This window comes from Acipenser ruthenus, chromosome 4 (genome assembly GCF_902713425.1).
Source record: "Acipenser ruthenus chromosome 4, fAciRut3.2 maternal haplotype, whole genome shotgun sequence".
NCBI lineage: Eukaryota > Metazoa > Chordata > Actinopteri > Acipenseriformes > Acipenseridae > Acipenser > Acipenser ruthenus.
Genome location: NC_081192.1, coordinates 25334098 through 25355303, shown reverse-complemented (window position 1 = coordinate 25355303; position 21206 = coordinate 25334098). Strand labels below are relative to the sequence as shown.

The following is a 21206-nucleotide window of genomic DNA, read 5'->3' as shown; positions in this document are numbered from 1 at the left end:
AGTTATGATAATAACCTAACGTTCCCTATCAAGTACGAAATGTAACTGTATGGGTGAGTGTACCAAAGCCGTCGCAAGGGCAATATTGCATAATGACTGGAATGCTACAAGGCTAAGCCAAAGGCTACCTTGAGTGTTACCATACGGAACCCAAGTAAGAAATAGGTAGAGCTAAAAAATTGAGGGAGAAATGCACCTCTAAGTTATGTTGTAAGGGTCAACTTTGAAGCCGCCCTCAATACATGATATTCAGTCGATAGAACCTTGTAAAAGGTATGGAGAGTAACCCACACTGCTGCATTGCCACCATCCTTGACAGATCTCACCCTAGAATAAAGCCCACGAAGTTGCCATGCCCCTGTTGGTATAGGCAGTGAGCTTATCTGCAGGGGGCAAGTTGGCTCACTCACAGGCAGCCCTGACTGTCTCTTATCCATTTAGATAGCTTCTGCTTACACAGGGCTTGACCATGGGACTTTGCCCCATAACAGACAAAAAACTGTTCAGACTGCCTCCAACTCTGTGTTCTATCAACATAATACACTAGTGCCCACGCAGGGCAAAGCGTATGGAGATGTCGCTCCCTGTCAGACTTGAAATGGGGCGAATGGAAAGCCTCCATTTCCACAGACTGGTTGAAATGAAATGCCGAGATAGTTTTCGGCAAAAAAGTAGGATTGGTACGAAGCGTAACCTTTGTCCTGGCTTCTGCAAAAATGAAGCAGACTTTTGCAAATCGAAAACGCTTGCATCTCACCACTTTGAGTGATAACAATTTCAGCTCAGCTGAATGCAAGAGCTCAAACGGAGGCTTCATGAGCGCTTCAAGCACCATGTTAAGCCTCCAGCAAGGAACACTATCCTTCATAGGCGGCTGAAGAAAAAATTGCTGGGAAGCGAGCTCCTGGGGAGACTGAATGGCTATACACGGAACTCGTACGCTGTTCCTTGAAAAGTGAACCGCAGGTACGTCCTGTGCCCTGGTCTTATGGGGATGTGAAAATACGCGTCCTTTAGGTCCACCGTGGTGAACCAGTCGTCTGGCCTGATCGACTGCAAAAGCTGTTGCATGGTCAACATTTTTAACCTCCGTCGACTCAGAAACAGGTTAACCTGTCACGTTCGCGCTGCGGCGCAGCACACAGGAATATCCCCTAGAAAAGCGTCCTGAGGGCATCAGATGATTTTTAATGGTTAGGTATTGGGTTTGTGGTTAGGTTTTAGTGCAGAGGTTGCTTAAGGTTAGGGTTGGGGTTGGGTTAGGGTCGGGGTTGGTTGATTTCGTCGAGTTGTCTAGCTCTGGAAGTGAAAGGTGGGAGTAAATGGCAAATGCCCTAGAATCATCTGATGCCCCAAGGACACTTTCTAGGGGATACGCTGCCAACGGTGGCACAACTGATAAAGGTAGCACGTGACTTGATCGCAGGTCAAGTCATATGATCAGGCAGTCGCTTGTCCTCCAAAGCAATACGGCTTGGTAAAAGAGACCTAATGTTCCGATCCATACATTCACATGCTGCTAATGTATTTTAGATATTTTATTCTAAATTATATATATTTTTGGGGGCCCCTCAAAATCTGACGCCCTGTGCTGCAGCCCCTAAATCCCCCGCATTAATCCGGCCCTGACCACAGCTCCTCCAGCTTCTGCGGTGTGGGTCTATGACTCTCAGAAAGAGCCTGCAACAAACGGGGTCTGGTAGGCTTACTGTTGTAGTTACCCAGCATTGTGGCGAACGCACTGGCTGAGTAAGCCTTCTTCAAAATGACTTCTGAGTCCCTGAACTGTTTGTTAAGGCAGGTAGCGTCTTTGGCCAGAAACGCTAGTTTAGGCACCTGCATCAGAGAGGTAATAGCGGCATCTACAGGAGGAAATTGGGCCAAAACCAGCTTCTCCGCATCATGCACGTTTTTCTCAATTTGTTCGGAGTCTGCCGATCTCTTAGACCAGTGACTCCTTCTCTTCCTTGGAGAAGGATGAGGAGAAAGAGAAGAAGGAGAGGCAGAGGATGATGAAGAAGGCCATAAAGATGGCTTCTTACGTGGGCCCTTCTCCCTTGACACAGAGCCATCTGGAGAGGATGCAGCCACATCTTTAACAGATGATGGGAGAGAGCCCTGCCCAAGTGGTATGGACATGGAGTGCGCAGAGCTGTGAGACACCCATTTCCCCAGCGTGCGTTTTGTGCCTGTTTTGCATGCTCTGGTCCCAGACAGGAAGAGCACCTGCCGTGCTTATCCTCCACTGGAAGACTGGCCTTGCACATGTCACAGGGATAAGACCCTGGCATTATGCAAACAGCAATGCAGTGTAAAAAACTGCTGCCTCAGTCTACTCAAGCAGCAATGCCGCTGCACAGTAATGTAACATAATGTACAGTACTGTATGTAACAGCGCAGTGTACAGTACTATAAAAAACTGTAACAGGCTGTTCAAAACTTGAACCAAGTCCTCTGGTACTGAACCAGTGTTGGTGGGAACTGGGTCGGTGTCTTTGCACCGAGTTGGATCGGTATGTAACTGAGATGGTAACGAGAAAGTACCGGTTCGGTGCCTTAGTGCCGGCCGATACAGAACCCTCGGTACGGTACGGTACCCTCGGTACAGTACACGTGTGGTGACTTGCACCGGGTTGGTACGGTACCAGTGTGGTAACCTCGTTCCCTGTTCAGCGGGTGCTGGGTCGGGAATGGAGCGGGTCGGTGACCTACAGGTCTACACGGTTTGCGTTACTGCAAGAAGCAGTATATACGGATGCCCACCTATATAGCTTCAGGCAAACCCAAACAGTCTGAACGCATACAAGACTGAGGGAAGCCTGCTGTCAGAGCCCCAGTAGCCTTCGTAATGGTTCTGCAAGCAGACACCAAGACGGCAGCGAGATACTGTGGTACAGACTACAAGCAGTCTAATCCACAGCACGTACCTCGTATCAACGAGACATACACAAGAGAAAAACTCTAACAGGAAACAGTAATAACAATATTACAATTCAAATAATAATAAAAGTTTAAAAAAAAAATTAAACTTTTATTTTAACTCCGTCCGGAGCTAAGCAGTCTGTAAGGAGAGCACAAGTTAGCTGGCTCAAGTTACTTGATCCCTGAGAAGGGGTGACAATAGCCGACGGCTTCACGCGGGGCACAAGTAGTATGAATTTTACTACAGGTGCAGATTTAAAATTTAGCAGTCACTTATTGTAAATTACTTTTTATAATATGAATTCACTTAACACCAATGTCCTGTTTCCTGCAAACTGTGGATGCAAGTCATCAAAGAAAAGCACTCAGAAAAGGTAGTACCTGAGCTGGGAAACTGGAAGGCATTGTGCTGCATTTGGGGACTCATTACAGGCCCAAACTGTCCTCCCATGTTTCCCATCATTCCCTGGTTAGCCAGACTCATCTGGGAGCCATGCAAGGAGCTGAGTGAGAGGAGCTGTGACCCAGGGTGGCTGGGAGACACTGGGGAGAAAGGGCTGGTGGAGGGTGGTGGGGATTTAAGTCCAGTACCGTAGTTTGGAGGGAATGGGAATTGCTGTGGGTTTGCCTGAGGGATCCGCGGGTTGCTCATGGTGCCCGGCATACCACCAGGGGCTGCTGCTGCCATGCTAGGTGGGATGTTGAGGCCCTGTGCCCGCATCATCATGGTTCTCTGCTGCTGCTGCCGCTGCTGCTCGAGTTGGCGCTGGCGCAGGTGCTGGCTCAAGAGCTCCCTCTGTCTCTGAGCCAACATCTGAGCATTGATGGTTCCCTGAGAGAGGGTAAATAAATAAGTAAGAGGTAAATCACACTGTATTCATTTACTAAAATAATATTACACACTAGGATGCACAAAACACTTTTTTTTTTTTTTTAATAAAACAATTCCACACTAATGTTACAAATAATGGACGAAAACCTGAATGCTAGTTTTGTACAACAAACAGGCTTTTTTGCCTTTCAAAATTATAAAAAAATTTTTTTAATTTAAAACAGTAAATGCTTTGAAAATATTCCCCCTTATTAGCTTGGGTCCCAGGTACAGTTACTTTCCACTAGTCACACATGTTTGGTTCTTCAAATTGCCTGTAAGAAATGTATTGTCATGCTCTTAGGCTGGTTCCTTGAGGACATGCATCGATGATAAACTGGAATCACATCTGTTACTTAAAAACCGCCTCTGCAGGTTACACAGAGATTGAAGTACTCTCTCAACTGCCACCCGTTTAATTGATTAAACTTGAATTGCTTTCTAGAGCTATACAGAATACTGCAAAACACATAAAAATGTTCTAAACAGGGTGTCATACTAACCTGGGGTGGCACGTTCTGTCTTAGAGGTAGATTCATGTTGGAGACATTGTTGATCTGACCCATCAGTGGCTGACGGTTCTTAAAATAATAATACAAAATATTTTTTAATATCTAGACATGTTCACATAATTTGTAATTGTAATTGGATGTTATGTCTACCGTATTTGAATAAATAGAATTGAGAAAAAAAAAATCAGAAATCTCATGCTGCTTATTACCATACTTAAGACATTATGCCAGATGTAAATATATTTAAACCATAAAAATCGAATTATTTTAATAGTTTAAAAGAAATCAAACAGTATCTCTGACAAAAGTTCTTTTTACCAGCTGCTTGAATGATTGGCCTGTATAATATATTAAAAGTAAATATCTTAATATTTAATCAGTATGATATATAGAACGATGTCCCATCTAATGTATTTACACAAAACATATATTATTTTATTTCCCTTAGAATTTAAAATATGGAATGCACTACTCCTAAACTCCTGGTTATACTTCCTTGCACCAGCAGAGGGTGATCAAGACTATGTTCCCACAGTGCTGCTACACACTAAACCTGTCTATCCTGCTCTGGGGACTTCAGGTGTACAGTTTTTTTTTGTGTCAGTTTATTTATGTATTACCTGCCATGTTAGAATAAATTCTAGGTTGTTGGAGCCTAGTACCCTGTGTTGTCAGATAAACAATAAATGAAAACAATACGACTGCCTGAACTATCTGCTTGCAGAAGACCTGGATCCCTGCGGGTTCAGGAGGACACAATAAAGAGATCCAGAATCAGAACCGTCCACTACCTGCTGTGCTTGCAGTCTGTGTTGAAGCTGAAGCCTCAGCTGGTTGGGCTGGTTAGGCACCATGCCGGTGGGCCGCAGCCCAGGCCTGGTCTGGATGCGTAACATTGAGTAGCCAGGTCTCTGGCCCATCTGATTGGCCAGGGGGTGAAAACTGGCATCCTGCATGGGAGGGTAATTTCCCTGGGGCATGGGAGGTGGAGCAGAATACTGCTGGCTGTAAATAGGAGGCTTCTGTTCTAGCATCATACTGGGGTCCTGGCTTGGAAACTGTTCAGTGTCCACTGCCTGGCTCTGTGGAGTGACATCAGCAAACACTGTATCAGGTCACGCTTTCACATCAAACCAACGAAATAAATAAATAAATAAATAAATAAATAAATAAATAAATAAATAAATTCAAATCACCATACAGAATCTGGAATTAAAAGCCAATTAAAAATTACATATTGTGCTTATTATGCTATTTAATTAATGTCAACAGATTTTTGGTAAATTGGCTCCATAAATTAACTTAAAATCACTCCGGATTTCATGTGAACATACAAGCCCAGGTTTAAAGATTACCTGGCTGACCAACGCAGGTATCCCCAAAGCCCGGTCTATTTCCTCCAGGCCGTCAAAGTCCTTTAGTACCGAGTAGAGCTGATTGAGCAGAGTGCCTTCCTCTGTCAGGGCTTCTGTGGTAGCAGGCGTGCACAGCAAATCATCCTGGGAGCTGTTATAGGCTTGTCTGGAGGAACAAACAAGACACGGGGGTGGGAGTGTTAGATTGAGCTACCTACATAACTTTCCTCCAACTATCCACCTCCGCAAACAAGACTAATAACATTATGTTCTGAGAATTAAAGCAGAATCACTGTGCGTTAAATTAATTAATTGATTAATTAATTAATTAAATAAATAAATAGATAAATAAATAAATAAATAAAAACAAAGAGAGAAAGCTACATTTGCCTGGTGCAAGTTCCCCCCTTTGAACTTGTAAAAGTCTCTTGAAGAGAACAAGTTCACCGGCTTTGCAAAGCACTTGATGTAGACATTTTTTTAATGTAAAACATGTCAAAAGTTTCTGCCTGTAGACATATAGAGCTAAGTTTAGTAAGCTTGTAAATGGAGTTTAAAGCTGGCTCAAATGTACCCATCAAATTAAATTAATTTTGAATTAATTTAAAAAAAGAAAAAATAATAATTAACAGGAACAAGGAGTCAGGGGGAGGGGCCAAACAAGCTGGCAATACCGCTGTTTACTTTACAGACCCAAGGCAATTCAAGGATCCCAAGAGGTATTTGTTTTCTATAAATTGTGACACTTATCAGAATCCTAGCATTGTTTTACAACAATGAGACATGTTTTTTTTATATATTTATTATACCAGAGGGCCATGAAATTGTTATTGTATAAATAATATCTGAATACTGTACGAGAATACATTATAAGATGTCTTCACCCTGTGGCTGGAATGTAATTAAACTTCTGCATGGCTGTCAACAAAATGACTAAGTTCATTTAATTGCTTTAACATTTCAGATTATGAGTATGCCAATTGCCAGTGTTAGATGTAAACCTAATGTTGCAACACTGTGTTGCCTGCCATCTATAACAATGTGACCGCTTATCTTTAACTTGGTAAAACTGGGTTAAATGTCAAGTTAACTCTTTTAGCACGATCTATGTAGAAAGGTAATAGCAAAATAACTACTTATTTCAATTGTTTTTATTTTCTTACTGAAAAACACATTACCATGTGCACATATATGTAACAAAATACAGAAGAGAAACATGTATTCACTCCTTCTCAGATTTGCATGCTTTCACACTCTGAGGCACTTGGATCACCCTGGTTCTTGGGTATCCTAACTGCCTTTTGATCCATCCCTTATGTTATGCATTACCTGTTTTGATTGCCGAAGGGCCCCTGCTCAATGGGCAGCATGCTGTCTGGCCAAGGTGCTGTCTGATTGGGCGGTACCTGCTGCTGGGTAAACTGGGGACCTGACATTCCCAGATCAGGCTGGGCTAGTTTTAGAGGATAATAAAGACTGGTATCAGATTCCAAAACATGCTATTCATTACACAAAAAGTGAACTCAGACACAACACATACATGATGTTAAAAGGAATAGTACTGTAAATAAACTTCTTTGGCATCCTAAAATTTTACACAATGCAACTTAAGCAATATACTGGATTTCCATTGCAGAAGCTTAGCCGGGATTACTGCAACACAATATAGTTTATCATTTGAACATTATTTTGCAGATAAGGCATCGCAGACCCTAGTTGCATCAAAATCATATGCTGGGTTATGTTTTAAGTGTGTATATTAATGTACATATCAAATTAAGTGAAATCGCTATGATTTGGTGTTATTGTCTTTCAGTGCCTTATAACCTACTATAAGAAAAACCACTACCAGAACACGTTTCAGTCTTCTAACTAACACTGTAATGTACCCAATGTATTCACAGATGCATTTGTTTGAAAAGCTTTATTTGAATGCTGCCTGTAATGCCTCTTCAAAACCTTGCACAGTATCTTAATTCATACAGTAAGTCTGAATTAAAAAAAACCAAAAAAACAAACAACAACAACAGTAGTTCATGAGTGGTTTCAGCTTACCCATATCCATTATCTGAGATGGTAGCATCTGTCTTAGGCCAGGCTGGCTGTTGGGTCTCATCGAGACCCCTGGCGCTGTGTTTCGGACCATGCCTCTAGCTACCGGCTGCATTGGTCTGTTGATGGTGCCGGACACTGCTGAGTTGGTGCTGTTGACGGCAGCGCCCTGGGGGCCCCACTCTCCCGACGGCATGTTGGCTCTCGGAGGGTTACCACCGAACATCCCTATACAAGAAGCAACACAACTGAAATCCAGCCCACAGCAGCAAAACCATCCTCTAAATTGGGTTTGAGATGAACTGATACACTTCAGTTGCTTTTTTGACTTGGCTCCATTTCTGTCAATCCATGTACATGTGCATGTACAGTAAGGTGGTAGGAGTCCGTGCAAGCATCACAGTGGTGCAGCTTCAGCCGTCTGCTTGAACGCACTGCAAACTTGTTGACAAAGAGGTGTATGTTATGTGGTTCCTGTGAAAGGGGAGGGTCAGGTCGTGTGCGGGTAACCCTTTGCTTCCTTCCTCAGGAAGTGAATCACTTTTGCTGTATTCTACATCAATGTCTTTACTTTCCAAACAAGGTAAGAAACCCTCGGAATATAACAGCAATCATTGAACTTGTTTTAAAACAAAACGCCCATATTATATTATAGATCCCGATTTTAAATCATCTTTGTAGTGTTCTACCATGAGACTAAAGATGCAAAAGCAGACTAAAGGACTTCTTTTTTTTCTGAAATGCAGGGAACCAGGGTGACTTTAATAAGCCATTACATTAACAAGAGAGGGAAATTACAGACAGGAAGTTTCCGATGTTCATTTATTTCAGGTGAGCCTCAGCCTGGGGAAATCCTTTCTCCTTCCACTGAAGGAGAAAGCCTCCGCTAAGAAATTACAGTTAACAGGAACTGTTATATTAAAAAAAAAAAAAAGAATAATGTTTTTGTAATACATTTTATGTCAAGTATTTTTCTTTATATAGCACACAACAATAAAAGCAAAAATGTAAGGACAAAATACAAAATAATAATAAAAAACAAATGGGGGAAATTATAGTATTTACTGCATGCATGATAAATGTGCATCTACTGCACTTTACTGCATTCTCTTCAGTCTACAAAATGTACCATCCATCATCTCTGACACGAATGTAATATTTTATCATTTCAGTATTCTGTAAAAACCTAAATCAAATGGGGATGCCACATAAGGTTACTATTCAAATCTGCAGCATTATACAAATATAGAATAGAGAAAACTCAACTTATTGCAAATTCATTTAAATGATCAATTTGGCTACTTTGGATAAATAAGTTCCTGAAATGCTGAGGCAGCGCTGTATTTAAATAGCAGACAGTGCAAATAAAAAGCCCTACTTTAGGAACCAGACTACATTAACTTCCCTATGGTCTTGCTACCTTGAAGACTCCCTCTAAATGGATAATCTATACTAATAAAATGTCAGTTTGAATTTTTTATTCATTAAAACGGGTCTCTAATACAACACGCTTTCATGTTAAATATACAGTAATTTTATTTGGCCAAATGTCCCGAATAGATCTACGGTATGCTAAACTTTGTTTTGTTAAGGTCAGTATCTTGAAAGCTTTTGTATATTTTACTAATAATAAGCTTAATGACCTAGGGCATGTGGTTACACGTCAAATATTTTCAACAATTCACTGCACACAGGAGGCGGCAACTGTAAGCAGGGAGTCTTATTAAAAAATGAATGCATCTGGGTTTACTAAAAAAGCAATATGACAATACCAACCTGCATTTACTAAATTTGCCTGGCTTGACATCATCCCCTGATTTCCCATTATTCCCTGCTGGGACATGACCGAATAAGGACTGTTGTTTCTCATGCTCTGAAAAGGTCCTGAAGAGGCTCGAGTCTGCACATTCACGTCCAGAGACACGATGTGGACAGGTGGGCCTCTGCTAGGCTGGCCTGCCCTGGGGTTACTGAAGGCTGCAACATAAATGACACACAAAGCTTTTTCACCAAGCCCAAGTGCTGTGTGTGTGTACTTTATATATTATATATAACAACTCATTGTACACAGGAGGAGGCAACTGTAATAAATAAATGAATATTTTTGGTTCAGACCAATAGTAGTTACAGACACTGTTACTAGAAACCCAACTGTACCAGTATGTAGCCCTTGAAACAAAGTACAGTTTATTAAAAGGAAGAAATAGTTTGGGACTGAGATGAAAGTGATTTGGTGATTCATGAGTTTTTACTGTACCAAGCACACACATCTATTTTCAAAGCCTCTGCTGCAGGGGCGTCATTTCAGAAAAAAATCTGTGTGAACATTCTCTGTCCCAAATAGCATCATGAATGAGAAAAAACAGGCAGTAATTGTGCCAGTTCACAACGAGAGCAGGCTGCACTTTGTCAACATCGTTCTTATTCTTAAAATAAATTATACAAAATGTGCAATACAAGTATTTTTAAAGCACAGCACTGGTATAGAACAAACTTGAAAATGTCGTTCCACTATTAAGGCTACGTACACACACACTGCAGTTGGCTCGACAACCGTATTTACAAACGGCACTCGCCGCGATTGTTTGTTGTACACACACACCCTTCATTGCTGAAGTGAGTGACTCCCTGTTTAAACAAACCACTGAACTCGGGCCATCATTACATGCTGATCGTGAGGTTTTGTGTGACAACATGGAGGCTGTGTTTCTGTTTATGCTTTTGTAAGAAAGTACTCTATGTACTCGATCGAGAGCTCGTCGAGCACAGCTATGCTCTTTTCTACACAAACCAGCGGAGACGACGTTTTACTTTTTCTGCACTGCTAAATACAGTGGCGATGATCTGCAGTACCATGATGGTACATCGAAACATTTGGGCAATCTTCCGACCAAAAGGCTGGTGGGAACGACTTGAGTGGTTTCCGAATGACTGGATTAAAAATGTACGCATATCTAAGGAGTCGTATATGCGTCTTTGTCATTTACCGAGACATTTTCTGGAGTGCCAAAACACACAAATGAGATGTTCGGTATAGCTGGAAAAACAAGTTGCGGTCACACTGTGGCTTTTGGGTATACGAATGGTTCCATATTGTTTTATTGAAGATGCAAAACCAAAAAAAAAAAGAAGAAGTGTTTCATACAACAAAATATTCTACAACTGTACTTTGATTAAATAAAAAAAAGTATATTATATTGTAGCGTGCACAGGGGAAGGCAGCAGCAGGGCTGGTAGGTGATGCAATCACACAAACGAAGACATAAGCTCGATATACACTCCTTACAATGGAGCCGGCTCTTTTGTACAGCGGTATCGGCGCTATGCTTTAATGCGAGAGGTCCCGGGTTCACGCCCGCCCTCCGCCTTTGTGTGGATTGCCTCGCCCTGTGTGATGCGCCTGTCTGCGTTAACCGAGATCACTACAATATATATGTGCTACTCACCATTGTTATAAATTTACTAGTCATCAATACTACAAAATCAACTTGGCTCATCAGGCACCTATATATATATATATTTTTTGCCATGTTTATCAAACGGAAATGTCTGATAAACAATGACATCATTAGTTGCGCAGAAAACCACTGAGCACCAATTGCAGTTGTGTTAGTGCGGTTGTAACACACACAGAGTTAGTGCGCATTAACTAACCAAACTGAATTAATAACTGCACTCAATACTTGTTCCGAACAGCATTAACTAGTGCGGTTGTCGCTGCCCTTTGTAACCGAACTGTGTGTGTATACAAACCGTATCAAGAGCAAAAGGTGAACTCAACACCATTTAGCCTGTGTGTGTGTACGCAAGTCTCATTTTATAGTACTGTAACTAGCGCTACATTAAACAAACAGTGGTACAACTGGCCTAAAATTAATTACTACTGTATGGAACATTCTAGGTCAAAGCTACATTCACTCAGCATCAGAGAGAACCACAATTTCACAAACATTACAAATTGAACCAAAATAAATGTAAAAGCAAGAAAAAAAACATGATGTACCACTGGGCTTGTGGGTCTGCAGTTGCACTACAGTGGCTGTTTATCAAGAAACACTGCGATGTCATTATAGTTGTTTTTACTCCATATAAGAAAAGAAAATAGGTCAAAGTAAATCAGTGCATTTAATTGATGATAGGAAAGAACATTACGATTACTGAAACTAAATGCATCAGCATTTAAAAGCACAGGTACACTGACAAAAATAAATAGAAGATTTTAAAATAAATACCTCATGGATTGCAGTCTTTGAAAGTACTGTATAAAAATGTTTTAAATCATGCAACCATACAATCTTTTTAATACGGAAATACATTAAATGTCACTTACTGCTTTGAGGCATGCCAGGAAATTGTTTCTGTGGACCCAGGGATGTAGCAGGGCTGTTTTCCCCGGTGATCTGAAGGATGTCATTGATGATGGCTTGTTTGTCCACCGGCGCAGATACAGAAACAGGCCGGGTGTCAGAGAAAAGCTGGGGCTGGCTATTCTGCAGGTCATCTAGAATGTCATCCAATTCACTTAACTGCAAAAAACAACAAACATTTAATTACAATTACACTAATGTCTGTAACTTTACCAACATTTTCAAAACTCTCTAGCCCAAATCAAATAATACATAAATTAAGCAATTAAACACAGTACACGATTAAAAACCCATTAAGCCTCCATTTGCTATACTTTTCAACCAATTTTGCAAGGGTCTGAACAAGACTACAGAAAAATCAAGCCTTCTTCATTTTAAATATGTAGCTACTGTAGCTATTTTGTACTTGACACTAATATCATGCAGTCTTGCTTATAAACACAAGAAGAGGGCACTATACTAAGATTCTGTGGTAGCTTTAATAAACTGCAGTTTTATGTATGCCAGTACTGAACTTCCCTTTCCCCTCTGCTAGTAACCTTTGAAGCCTGGTTTTCTAAAATTGGCCGTGCAATATTTTGTTTTTTGTTGCCAAGTTGCTATAAACTGTTGAAATGTACATATATTGAATATTGGCATGGATGCAATTTCAGATTGTTACCAAGTCAAATTTGAATGCATATTTATATATAAATATATATGCAAAAAAAAAAAAAACACTCACTTTCATGAAAAAGTTGAAACAATGACTTGCACTGTATGTAATTGGGATACAAATATGTGCGTACAGACTGATGGAAAAACTTGACAGGTGTCATTGTATACTGAATCCCCATATTCTGATACTGTGCAAAAGAATGTCCTTACCAAAGTTCTTCACAATTGGGTAAGCAGTTCTGATACAGTATACAGAAATGTAACACAGACATCAATGAAAACACTATTAACAGGCACCTCATTATATCCCTACATTCTGACACCAACAGAAACCTATGCAAAACAATAAGTTTCATGACAACTGGATAAGCAGTTTTCAAAGATCTCTGTTTTATATGCACTTTTCTACATTAGAGTAGCTTCACTATATGCCTGGTATGCATTCCCAGCGTGGCACAATAAAGGCTTTTAGTACAGTATGCAGACAGTTTGCCTTAACAAAAGGTACACAATTGACAAAAGGCCTTTTACATCAAAAGCAGGCCGACAAGTGTGTCTGCAAAGTACTGGCATAGAAATGACTTGTCTCTCGTGCCCTTGGGGTATGCAAAACTGCCACGCTGTTGCTCGTACTGGAGACAGGGACAGTAATCAGCATTCTCTCAACTGTTACTTAGCCTTTCAGGCAGTGAGAAACGTCCCTTACAGGAGTGAGACGGGCGAGTGATAAGATAAGTGAGAAACTGTCGGCTGCCGATAGAGAACCACAGTCTCTGCTCATGGAACATGGGTTACAGATCAGAGCTTTTTGTTTTTGTGAATAATGGGATCAACAGGACACTGACAATTCTCTAACAACGCACACTGTATCAAATTAAACCAGACATTTATAATGTCTATTTCTAAAACAACATTTATGACAGCATTGTGGTACGGTCCCTTATTTGGTGAGGGAGGGGGAAACCAATTAAACATGTCAGATTACTCAAGGACGGCTAGTTAATCTGCACCATGTGTAGATACTGTATACCCCAAGTGACTAGGTCAGCCCTGTACACAGTTATTGTACAGCCACATGAAATGAGGCTAACAAATGAGACCTCTAAAATGACAGCTGTCTGCTACAGTAAAGAAAGGACTGGTTCTGTAATACTGCACGGATACAATAGAGACTGAGCATGCGAGAACAGCAAAAAGGATTTCAAAACAACCTTTCAAAGAAATGTTTGTACTTACAGTATGACACTAAACAGATGTACAGCACATATCTATGTTACCTGCAAATGTGCCTGTGTAAGTTTAGTTTTCTTAATTAATTTAAAATAAATAATTGTAAAATACAAAAATGTGTTGGTAATGTGTGTACCTATGAAGATGAATAAACAGAACATCCTTGCTGATCTCATGCCAAAATGGTATTATAAAACCTTCAAAAAGGGGGCAGAGCATTGCTGAGCACTACGTTTTACATTACAGCAACACCATTAGACTTTCCACCCATTCTGATTCAGCAGTGCAGCCTGTGGTTCATGATTTACTACATGAATGCTATTTTTAGGGTAGCTGTACGTCATGCTGTTTCCTTTTCAGAAAATGTTTTGCTTTTGAAGATAAACAAGGAAATGTTACAACTTAGCCTTTAACTAGGTTTGCAAGCATACTGCGAAAGACAGTGCAAAGCATTTTCTTAAATAAAGAATTGGTCATTAGTGGGTGCAGTTTAGGGGCAATCTTTTTACAAAGAAACTTCTTAACACTACGGAAGCCACTGCTGATATTTTCCATTTGAATGTTTTACCCATCTTCCTTGCATAGCGTGTGGACAAAGCAGGATCCAGAAAACACAACAGCTGCCCAAAAAAAAAAGAAGAATGCTTATCTAAGCAAACCAGTGAAAATAAAATGCATACTATTGAACTGAGAGTTGACTCCTTTCTGATCAGTTCAATTTCCAGGTAAGTTATGGTAACTCAAGTTGCTTCAACTTCAACAAATTATTCATTAATCACTTGATTAGTTAATTAAAGTAATTTATTTGTACCATGGAAGCATTTAAAAAAGATGCAAAAATAAATTTCAAAATCAAATAGTGCAACCAATGTCACTAATCACAGCAGTACTTTCTTTCACCCATTTACAGCCATACAAAGCTCACATCTCAAATCAATTCAATCAAGTAGATTTGTGTTTTTGTTGAGACCAGTAAATGCATTCCTGTGCCTTTAAAAGGGTATTATTGGGCCCAAAGTAGGGAAAATAAAGCCTGACAGCCAACCAGGAGCCTTGGCACTCAGGGGACTTTTTGGCAGCCACGGGCAACAAGACTGCCATTAACTGCAATCCCTGTTAAATTGAATTTTGTCGCCATATGGTTAATGATTTTTATATGACTGTAGTGGCATTATGGTCACAGTGTGTAAAACTCTAAATAGAGTAACATTCTGTAGTACTTCCAAATATCTGCCAGTCACCCCACATTGCTTAAAATATATATGAATGTTAAAAAACTGCAGTTACTGTACAAGCGGTTTTGGTTTGTTTTAAAAATTGCCAGATACCTGCTTTTTCATCCAAATATTGCAGAGTCACTCATGTTACCTAAAAGAGGCCAAAGCTGGTAAACACATTTCCTGCATTTCAGATCCTTACTGCAGTACTATTCTTGCCAAGGACCCACCTTGTTCCTTAATAATTCTACAAAGAATAAGAAACATATATGCAATGTTGTTCCCTCGGTAAAACTACAGTACACAAACCACTTGCATCTCCTGTCTTCCAAAATGTGGAAATCAAAATGTTAGCACACGGCACCCTAGATCTACAGCAATACAGTAATCCGACTGTGGTGGGATCAGAGTAAAGACTGATATGTAAAAAGGTGGATAAATTAAATCCTGTTTCAAAAACCATTATACACAGCTGTTACAATTAATTGTTCACACAATTTATTTTTTAAATTTAGTAGTCGCCAATTGTTTTTTCATCATTTTCTGCCAATTTGGAACAGCCAATTATTTTTAGGCTCAGCTCACTGCTACCACCCCCGCGCTGACTCGGGAGCGGCGAAGACGAACACACGCTGTCCTCCGAAGCGTGTGCCGTCAGCCGACCGCTTCTTCTCACACTGCAGACCCACCATGCAGCCACTTCAGAGCTACAGCGTCTGAGGACAACGCAGCTCTGGGCAGCTTACAGGCAAGCCCGCAGGCGCCCAGCCAGACTACAGGGGTTACTGGTGTGTGGTGAGTCGAGGACACCCTGGCCCGGGTGGCGCTCAGCCAATTGTGCACCACCCCCTGTGAGCTCCCGTCCACGGTCGGCAGTGGAATAGCCTGGACTCGAACCAGCAACGTCCAGGCTATAGGACACTTCCTGCACTCCACGCGGAGCGCTTTTACCAGATGCACCACTCGGGAGCCCCAATATTCACACAATTTTAGTTTTGAGATTCAGCTTTTACTAGGGAGCTCCCCTAAAACCCTTGTTTAGAAAGAAACAGGGTATTAATGCTTGTGACAGGGTAGCCGTCTGCCGTGTGGGTGCGTGCATTCGCTGCTGAGTGACAGGCAGGAGGCTGAAGTTAATATGCCCTGCAGGAGAACATGATTTATTTACATATCAACACACTGAATAGCTCACATGACACTACCAGCAATGGTAGTGCACGGAGCACATACAACACAGTGTACAAAAACTTTGGTAGGATCTACAATCTCTGAACTAATCTTCTCTGTTCAATAATAAACCGACGTTGCTGAAGAGGTTGATCATGGCGGATAAATGGTTGGGGCGGATATGTGATGGGCAACGGGTTACTGTACTTTCATGAATGCATGAAGAAAAGCACATTACAATCCAAGGGACTATGACAAAGATATAATTTAGCAACCCTTTCATCACTACTTTCTCTCTTCATTACAAAATGGTTCGAAAACATGTCGTGTTCCAAATTCAATTACCCAAATTGTTTTCTCTGCCCCGGTGACATGAGAAAAATATAAACCGGTAAATCAATTCACAGTAAAATATTACCAAAATACTGACAGAGGTAATACGGTAAGTGTCCAGTTAAAAAGGTAGTGTCAGGAAGGCCAGTTGAAACAGACCAGCTAGTTTGGGTTAACTTTACTAGTTAAATCTAATAATTATAGACAGTCAAAAGTTTACTGTAGATGTGTCTTGGAGGACATACTTTTAATAAAAAAGGAACAGCAACATACAAATGCAAATCTATTGGATTTCTTACAAAGCAAATTGGCATTATAGCGAGTAAAACAAGAACCCTGGATGTTCGCCTAATACAACAAAATGTTCTCTTGCAAAGGGTTGTGCTCATTCTGTAGTTCAGTATTAACAGTCAGGGGTCATGTACAGGATTCAGTATACACTGTACATGTTTCGTTTACCCACCTTGAATGTGTAAACAAGTCAGGGCTTGAATTTCGTTTTTGTGTGCTAGGGGGATTTCCCCCCTATGCTGCAGCCAATGGGGGGATTCCAATAACTTAGGGTGGAATGGCAAAAGGCACTTTTGCATATAAAAAAACGATATATATTTTACTGCATCATCTTTCACACTGGTGTTGCTTTAAAATAAGCTGCTTTCAGGAGACCTACAGCTGTTCATCACTGTGAGACAGAGCACTCTCCATTGCTTTTGCCATTGCCTGAAGTGAAGTTTTTGCATGCAGCAGAAGAAAAAAGGTGCTTTTTTTTTTTCTTTTTTAATTTAGTCGTTGCCAATTATTTTTATTATTTTCTCCCAATTTGGATTGGCCAATTATTATTTTGAAGCTCAGCTAACCGCTACCACCCCTACGCTGACTCGGGAGGGTGAAGACGAGCACACGCTGTCCTCCGAAGCGTGTGCCGTCAGCCGACCGCTTTTTTTCACACTGCGGACTCACCATGCAGCCACCCAAGAGCTACAGCGTCAGAGGACAACGCAGTTCTCGGGCAGCATGCAGGCAAGCCCGCAGGTGCCCGGCCAGACTACAGGGGTCACTGGTGCGTGGTGAGCCGAGGACTCCCTGGCCGACCTAAACCCTCCCCCACCACCCCCTGGGCAACGCTTGGCCAACTGTGCGTCGCCCCCTGGGAGCTCCCGTCCATGGTTGGCTGTGGAATAGCCTGGACTCGAACCGGCGACGTCCAGGCTATAGAGCGCATCCTGCACTCCATGCGGAGCGCCTTTACCGGATGTGCCTTTCTTTTTAACCAGCGCTCCATTTCTTTTTTTTAACTCTTTACACTAAGCCCTATATTTGGGCCTGTTTTTCGCTGTTTTCATTTATGTATGTTTAACTACTGGATAGTTTGTACTGCATGCATGTAACATATCCAATGAAATGCCACAGAATTTCCTTTCATATTATGTAAGTTGCAACAGGCATACTATATAAAAAAAAAACGTTTTTCCAAAATAATCATGTTTGGTCATTGCTATATATATAGTGTAATCATAGATGGCTCGGCTCAAAAAACAAACAAACAAACAAACAAACAAAAAAAACATTGTACCATTGAACCTCAATATGAAATTAACATGGGGGGGAAGCTGAGCTTCTAAGCTTTCCAACGATACCACCCCTTTCTGTCTAGCAATAGGCTCAAAACGAAAGCTGCGAACTCTATCACATGATGAGAGGCTTAACTTCAGGCGATCGTAGTTTCCGCTAGGAGTACCGCATACACACACTGAATACGTCTTTGGAAAGCCCTGAGCTTGTACTTTTAAACAAGCCATGTGGCTTTTATGGTGCCCAAGTAATATGTAACCTTCAGTGCGCTGGCCCCCCAAAGTGAATGGGGCTGAGTTTTAAGAGTTAAAGTGAAAGTCACCGCTTGCAAAGATAGATCGGCTTAATATTGTATTTTGTTTATTTCAAAACTGTTTACTTACTGCAGTATACTGAGCTTCTATAATCCTAAAGATAGCGGCCGAGAATCACGTACGAGAGAATAAAGTCTCGTGGCACTTAAAATAATAATAATAATAATATTTATTTCTTAGCAGACGCCCTTATCCAGGGCGACTTACAATATATCACATTATTTTTACATACAATTACATTATTTTTTACACATTATCTTTACATACAATTACCCATTTATACAGTTGGGTTTTTACTGGAGCACTCCAGGTAAAGTACCTTGCTCAAGGGTACAGCAGCAGTGTCCCCACCGGGGATTGAACTCACGACCCTCCGGTCAAGAGTCCAGAGCCCTAACCACTACTCCACACTGCTGCCCTTAATATCCAGCACTACTTTTATTTATTTATTTATTTTAACCAGAACTACTCCGAATGCGGCTCATAGTGCTTACGTCACTGACACCCACTTCCTTAGAGATTGTTGTAGCGTTTCAGGCATTCTAAAGTGGGTGAAAAATACAGTAGCTTGGTGTCTTAAAATATATCTGTGGGATTTTCCCGCACTGAAAGTTGCAGATAGGCAGGAGCAACTTGGAAAATGTGCGATTCCCGCAATCCCATGCTGAAATTCAAGTCCTGCAAGTTTTCAAATAAAACAAGCTCTTCACAAATTAACAGCCACAAGCTTTGACAGAAACAAACAAACAAACTAAACCTAAACATCCTTAAAAGAAAACGGGTAAAACCAGTATGCCTGTTTCAAGCTGGTGACCTTGATAATGACATCACATTCAACAGGACACAATGCAACTCAACACGCAGTCACATTACAACTCTTTTTAAACTGAAGCATGCAGAATTGCACAATAACAAGTTCAGAGATATAGATATGACGGCCTTACCTGTTCTGATCTCTCATAGCCTGGATCCTGTTGCTCGGTCTTTATGTTTGACTTTTTAATGCTACTACAAGGGTCTATCTTGCTCTCCCCTAGTTCTAAATTAATGTTTTTCTCCTGCAAACCAGTATCATCCTTATCCAGTAAATAGCGAAGAAGTGCATTCTCTTTCTTCTTGGGGCTCATTGGCTCCTGTTTAATTGTCATTTCAGAGCCAGGACTTCCATTGTTGCCCTCCTGGTTGATGTCTTTTCCAGTGGCTTCTGCTGTAAGTTTGACCAAGTCAGAACAACTACTGTTCTGTAAGAGTCTGTGCAAAATCTTATGCTTCTCCTTCAGTGAAGTCCCGTGCCCCAGAGATCCTCCAACCGATTGGTTGACCCCTACTGTGGCACTGCCCATGGAGTCCTTGTTATTATAGTCTCTGCTAGTACCTGGTAATGGTGAAGAAGGTTCCATTTGATCGGACTTGGTTGTTAGCAGCTCCAAGAGTTTTGTGGGCCCCTTGCCGTCATGCAGTCGGTTTTGTGCCTCCGTCCTCTCCCCACCGCTGAATTGACTATTTTCGCCATTGTCCTTCTGCTCTCCGGCATTGCAGTGCCCCTCCTGTTGACTCGTCTCTGAGGGGATCTGATCCCCAAACAACCCAAAGGATTCTTTAAAATCTGAGCTGCTCATCTTGGTCAGCGGATGAGGGTTGATGTTTATGGGAGAACTCTGTGCATTACCCAATTTCCTGTCGGGTGATGCTAAAGACTGCCCGATGGTGACCCCATGGCCTTCACTGAGGGCCTGAAGTGCATTAAGGGAACTGCTGGTGTAGCTATGGCTGTTTCCTGTGCTGCTGCACATTGCTGCTGGCGAGTGCAAGCTTCCTGCAGGGGAGAACTGAGTGGGGGGGATGCGTGGGCTGCCCGCCACGCCAGGGCTGACGCGGTGCCTGGGAGACAGCATTGAGTTTTGCTGCCCATGGTTCATGCCAGGGCTGTTTTGCGATGGGCTATTCATTTTGAGTGCATAGTTACTACCCTGAGGAGTGGCCACCTGCATGCCAGGGGAATGGTTCATTACTCCCTGGCACCCAAACCTACTGCCCGGTATCTGCCCCATAACAGTCTGATCCTTTGGCCCGCCAACAGCGTTGAAGCTTGTATTGCTGCTTACAGTCATATCCTGACCTGGCATTCCAGCAGGCATGCCCCCCTGGGTTGGTGGGGTCATTGAATTGACAGAATTAATTTGCTTTCCCATGGCTTGTCCAGGCATATCCTTGTTCATCCCGCAAACATTCTGCTCTCTGCAACATCAAAATGAGAAAATAAAAAATTGCAAATACATTTAAAATAAATTTTGTGTGGCTATGCAGTAGATATGCCCTGTGTGGCTTTTATAAAAACAAACAAAAAAAAAACATGCTATTTCAAACTTCTGGATTTCAAAATGTGATATCAGAGACACCATGAAAGTGCAGTTTACCTTTGTAGAACATGTAGTGACATATAAAGCTGAGGCTCATTTGTAGCTGGAGATCGCACCAGTTTGCTCTTCGTGTGGGCAGTGACAATGGTGCCGTCGGACAGAGAGAACCGATATGTGGGACTGAAAGCTTGTCCTTGCCTCAGAACTTGGTATCATTTTGAAAAAATAAAAATAAAAGATAAAATATTATTATTTAACAGTTCATTAAATTGGTAAA

At 41.5% G+C, this 21206-nt stretch overlaps 1 protein-coding gene across 4 annotated transcripts in view; it reads right to left on the bottom strand.

Moving 5' to 3' along the window:
* Positions 1 to 21206, bottom strand: part of LOC117400234 (nuclear receptor coactivator 2-like) — a 99856-nt gene that overhangs the window by 11308 nt on the left and 67342 nt on the right. For 3 of the 4 annotated variants that reach the window (XR_009328437.1, XM_059022225.1, XM_033999853.3), the window contains 10 exons: positions 20987 to 21134; positions 19514 to 20807; positions 12043 to 12238; positions 9489 to 9689; positions 7716 to 7940; positions 6990 to 7113; positions 5661 to 5826; positions 5097 to 5387; positions 4297 to 4374; positions 3304 to 3754 (listed from right to left, as the gene is read on the bottom strand). Coding sequence is in view for 3 of the 4 variants with exons in the window: in XM_059022225.1 (XP_058878208.1) it covers positions 3304 to 3754; positions 4297 to 4374; positions 5097 to 5387; positions 5661 to 5826; positions 6990 to 7113; positions 7716 to 7940; positions 9489 to 9689; positions 12043 to 12238; positions 19514 to 20807; positions 20987 to 21134 (3174 nt within the window). In the remaining variant the exon portion in view is untranslated. The remainder of the gene's footprint in view (positions 1 to 3303; positions 3755 to 4296; positions 4375 to 5096; positions 5388 to 5660; positions 5827 to 6989; positions 7114 to 7715; positions 7941 to 9488; positions 9690 to 12042; positions 12239 to 19513; positions 20808 to 20986; positions 21135 to 21206) is intronic. The other variant, XM_034920561.2, reaches the window with a different exon arrangement.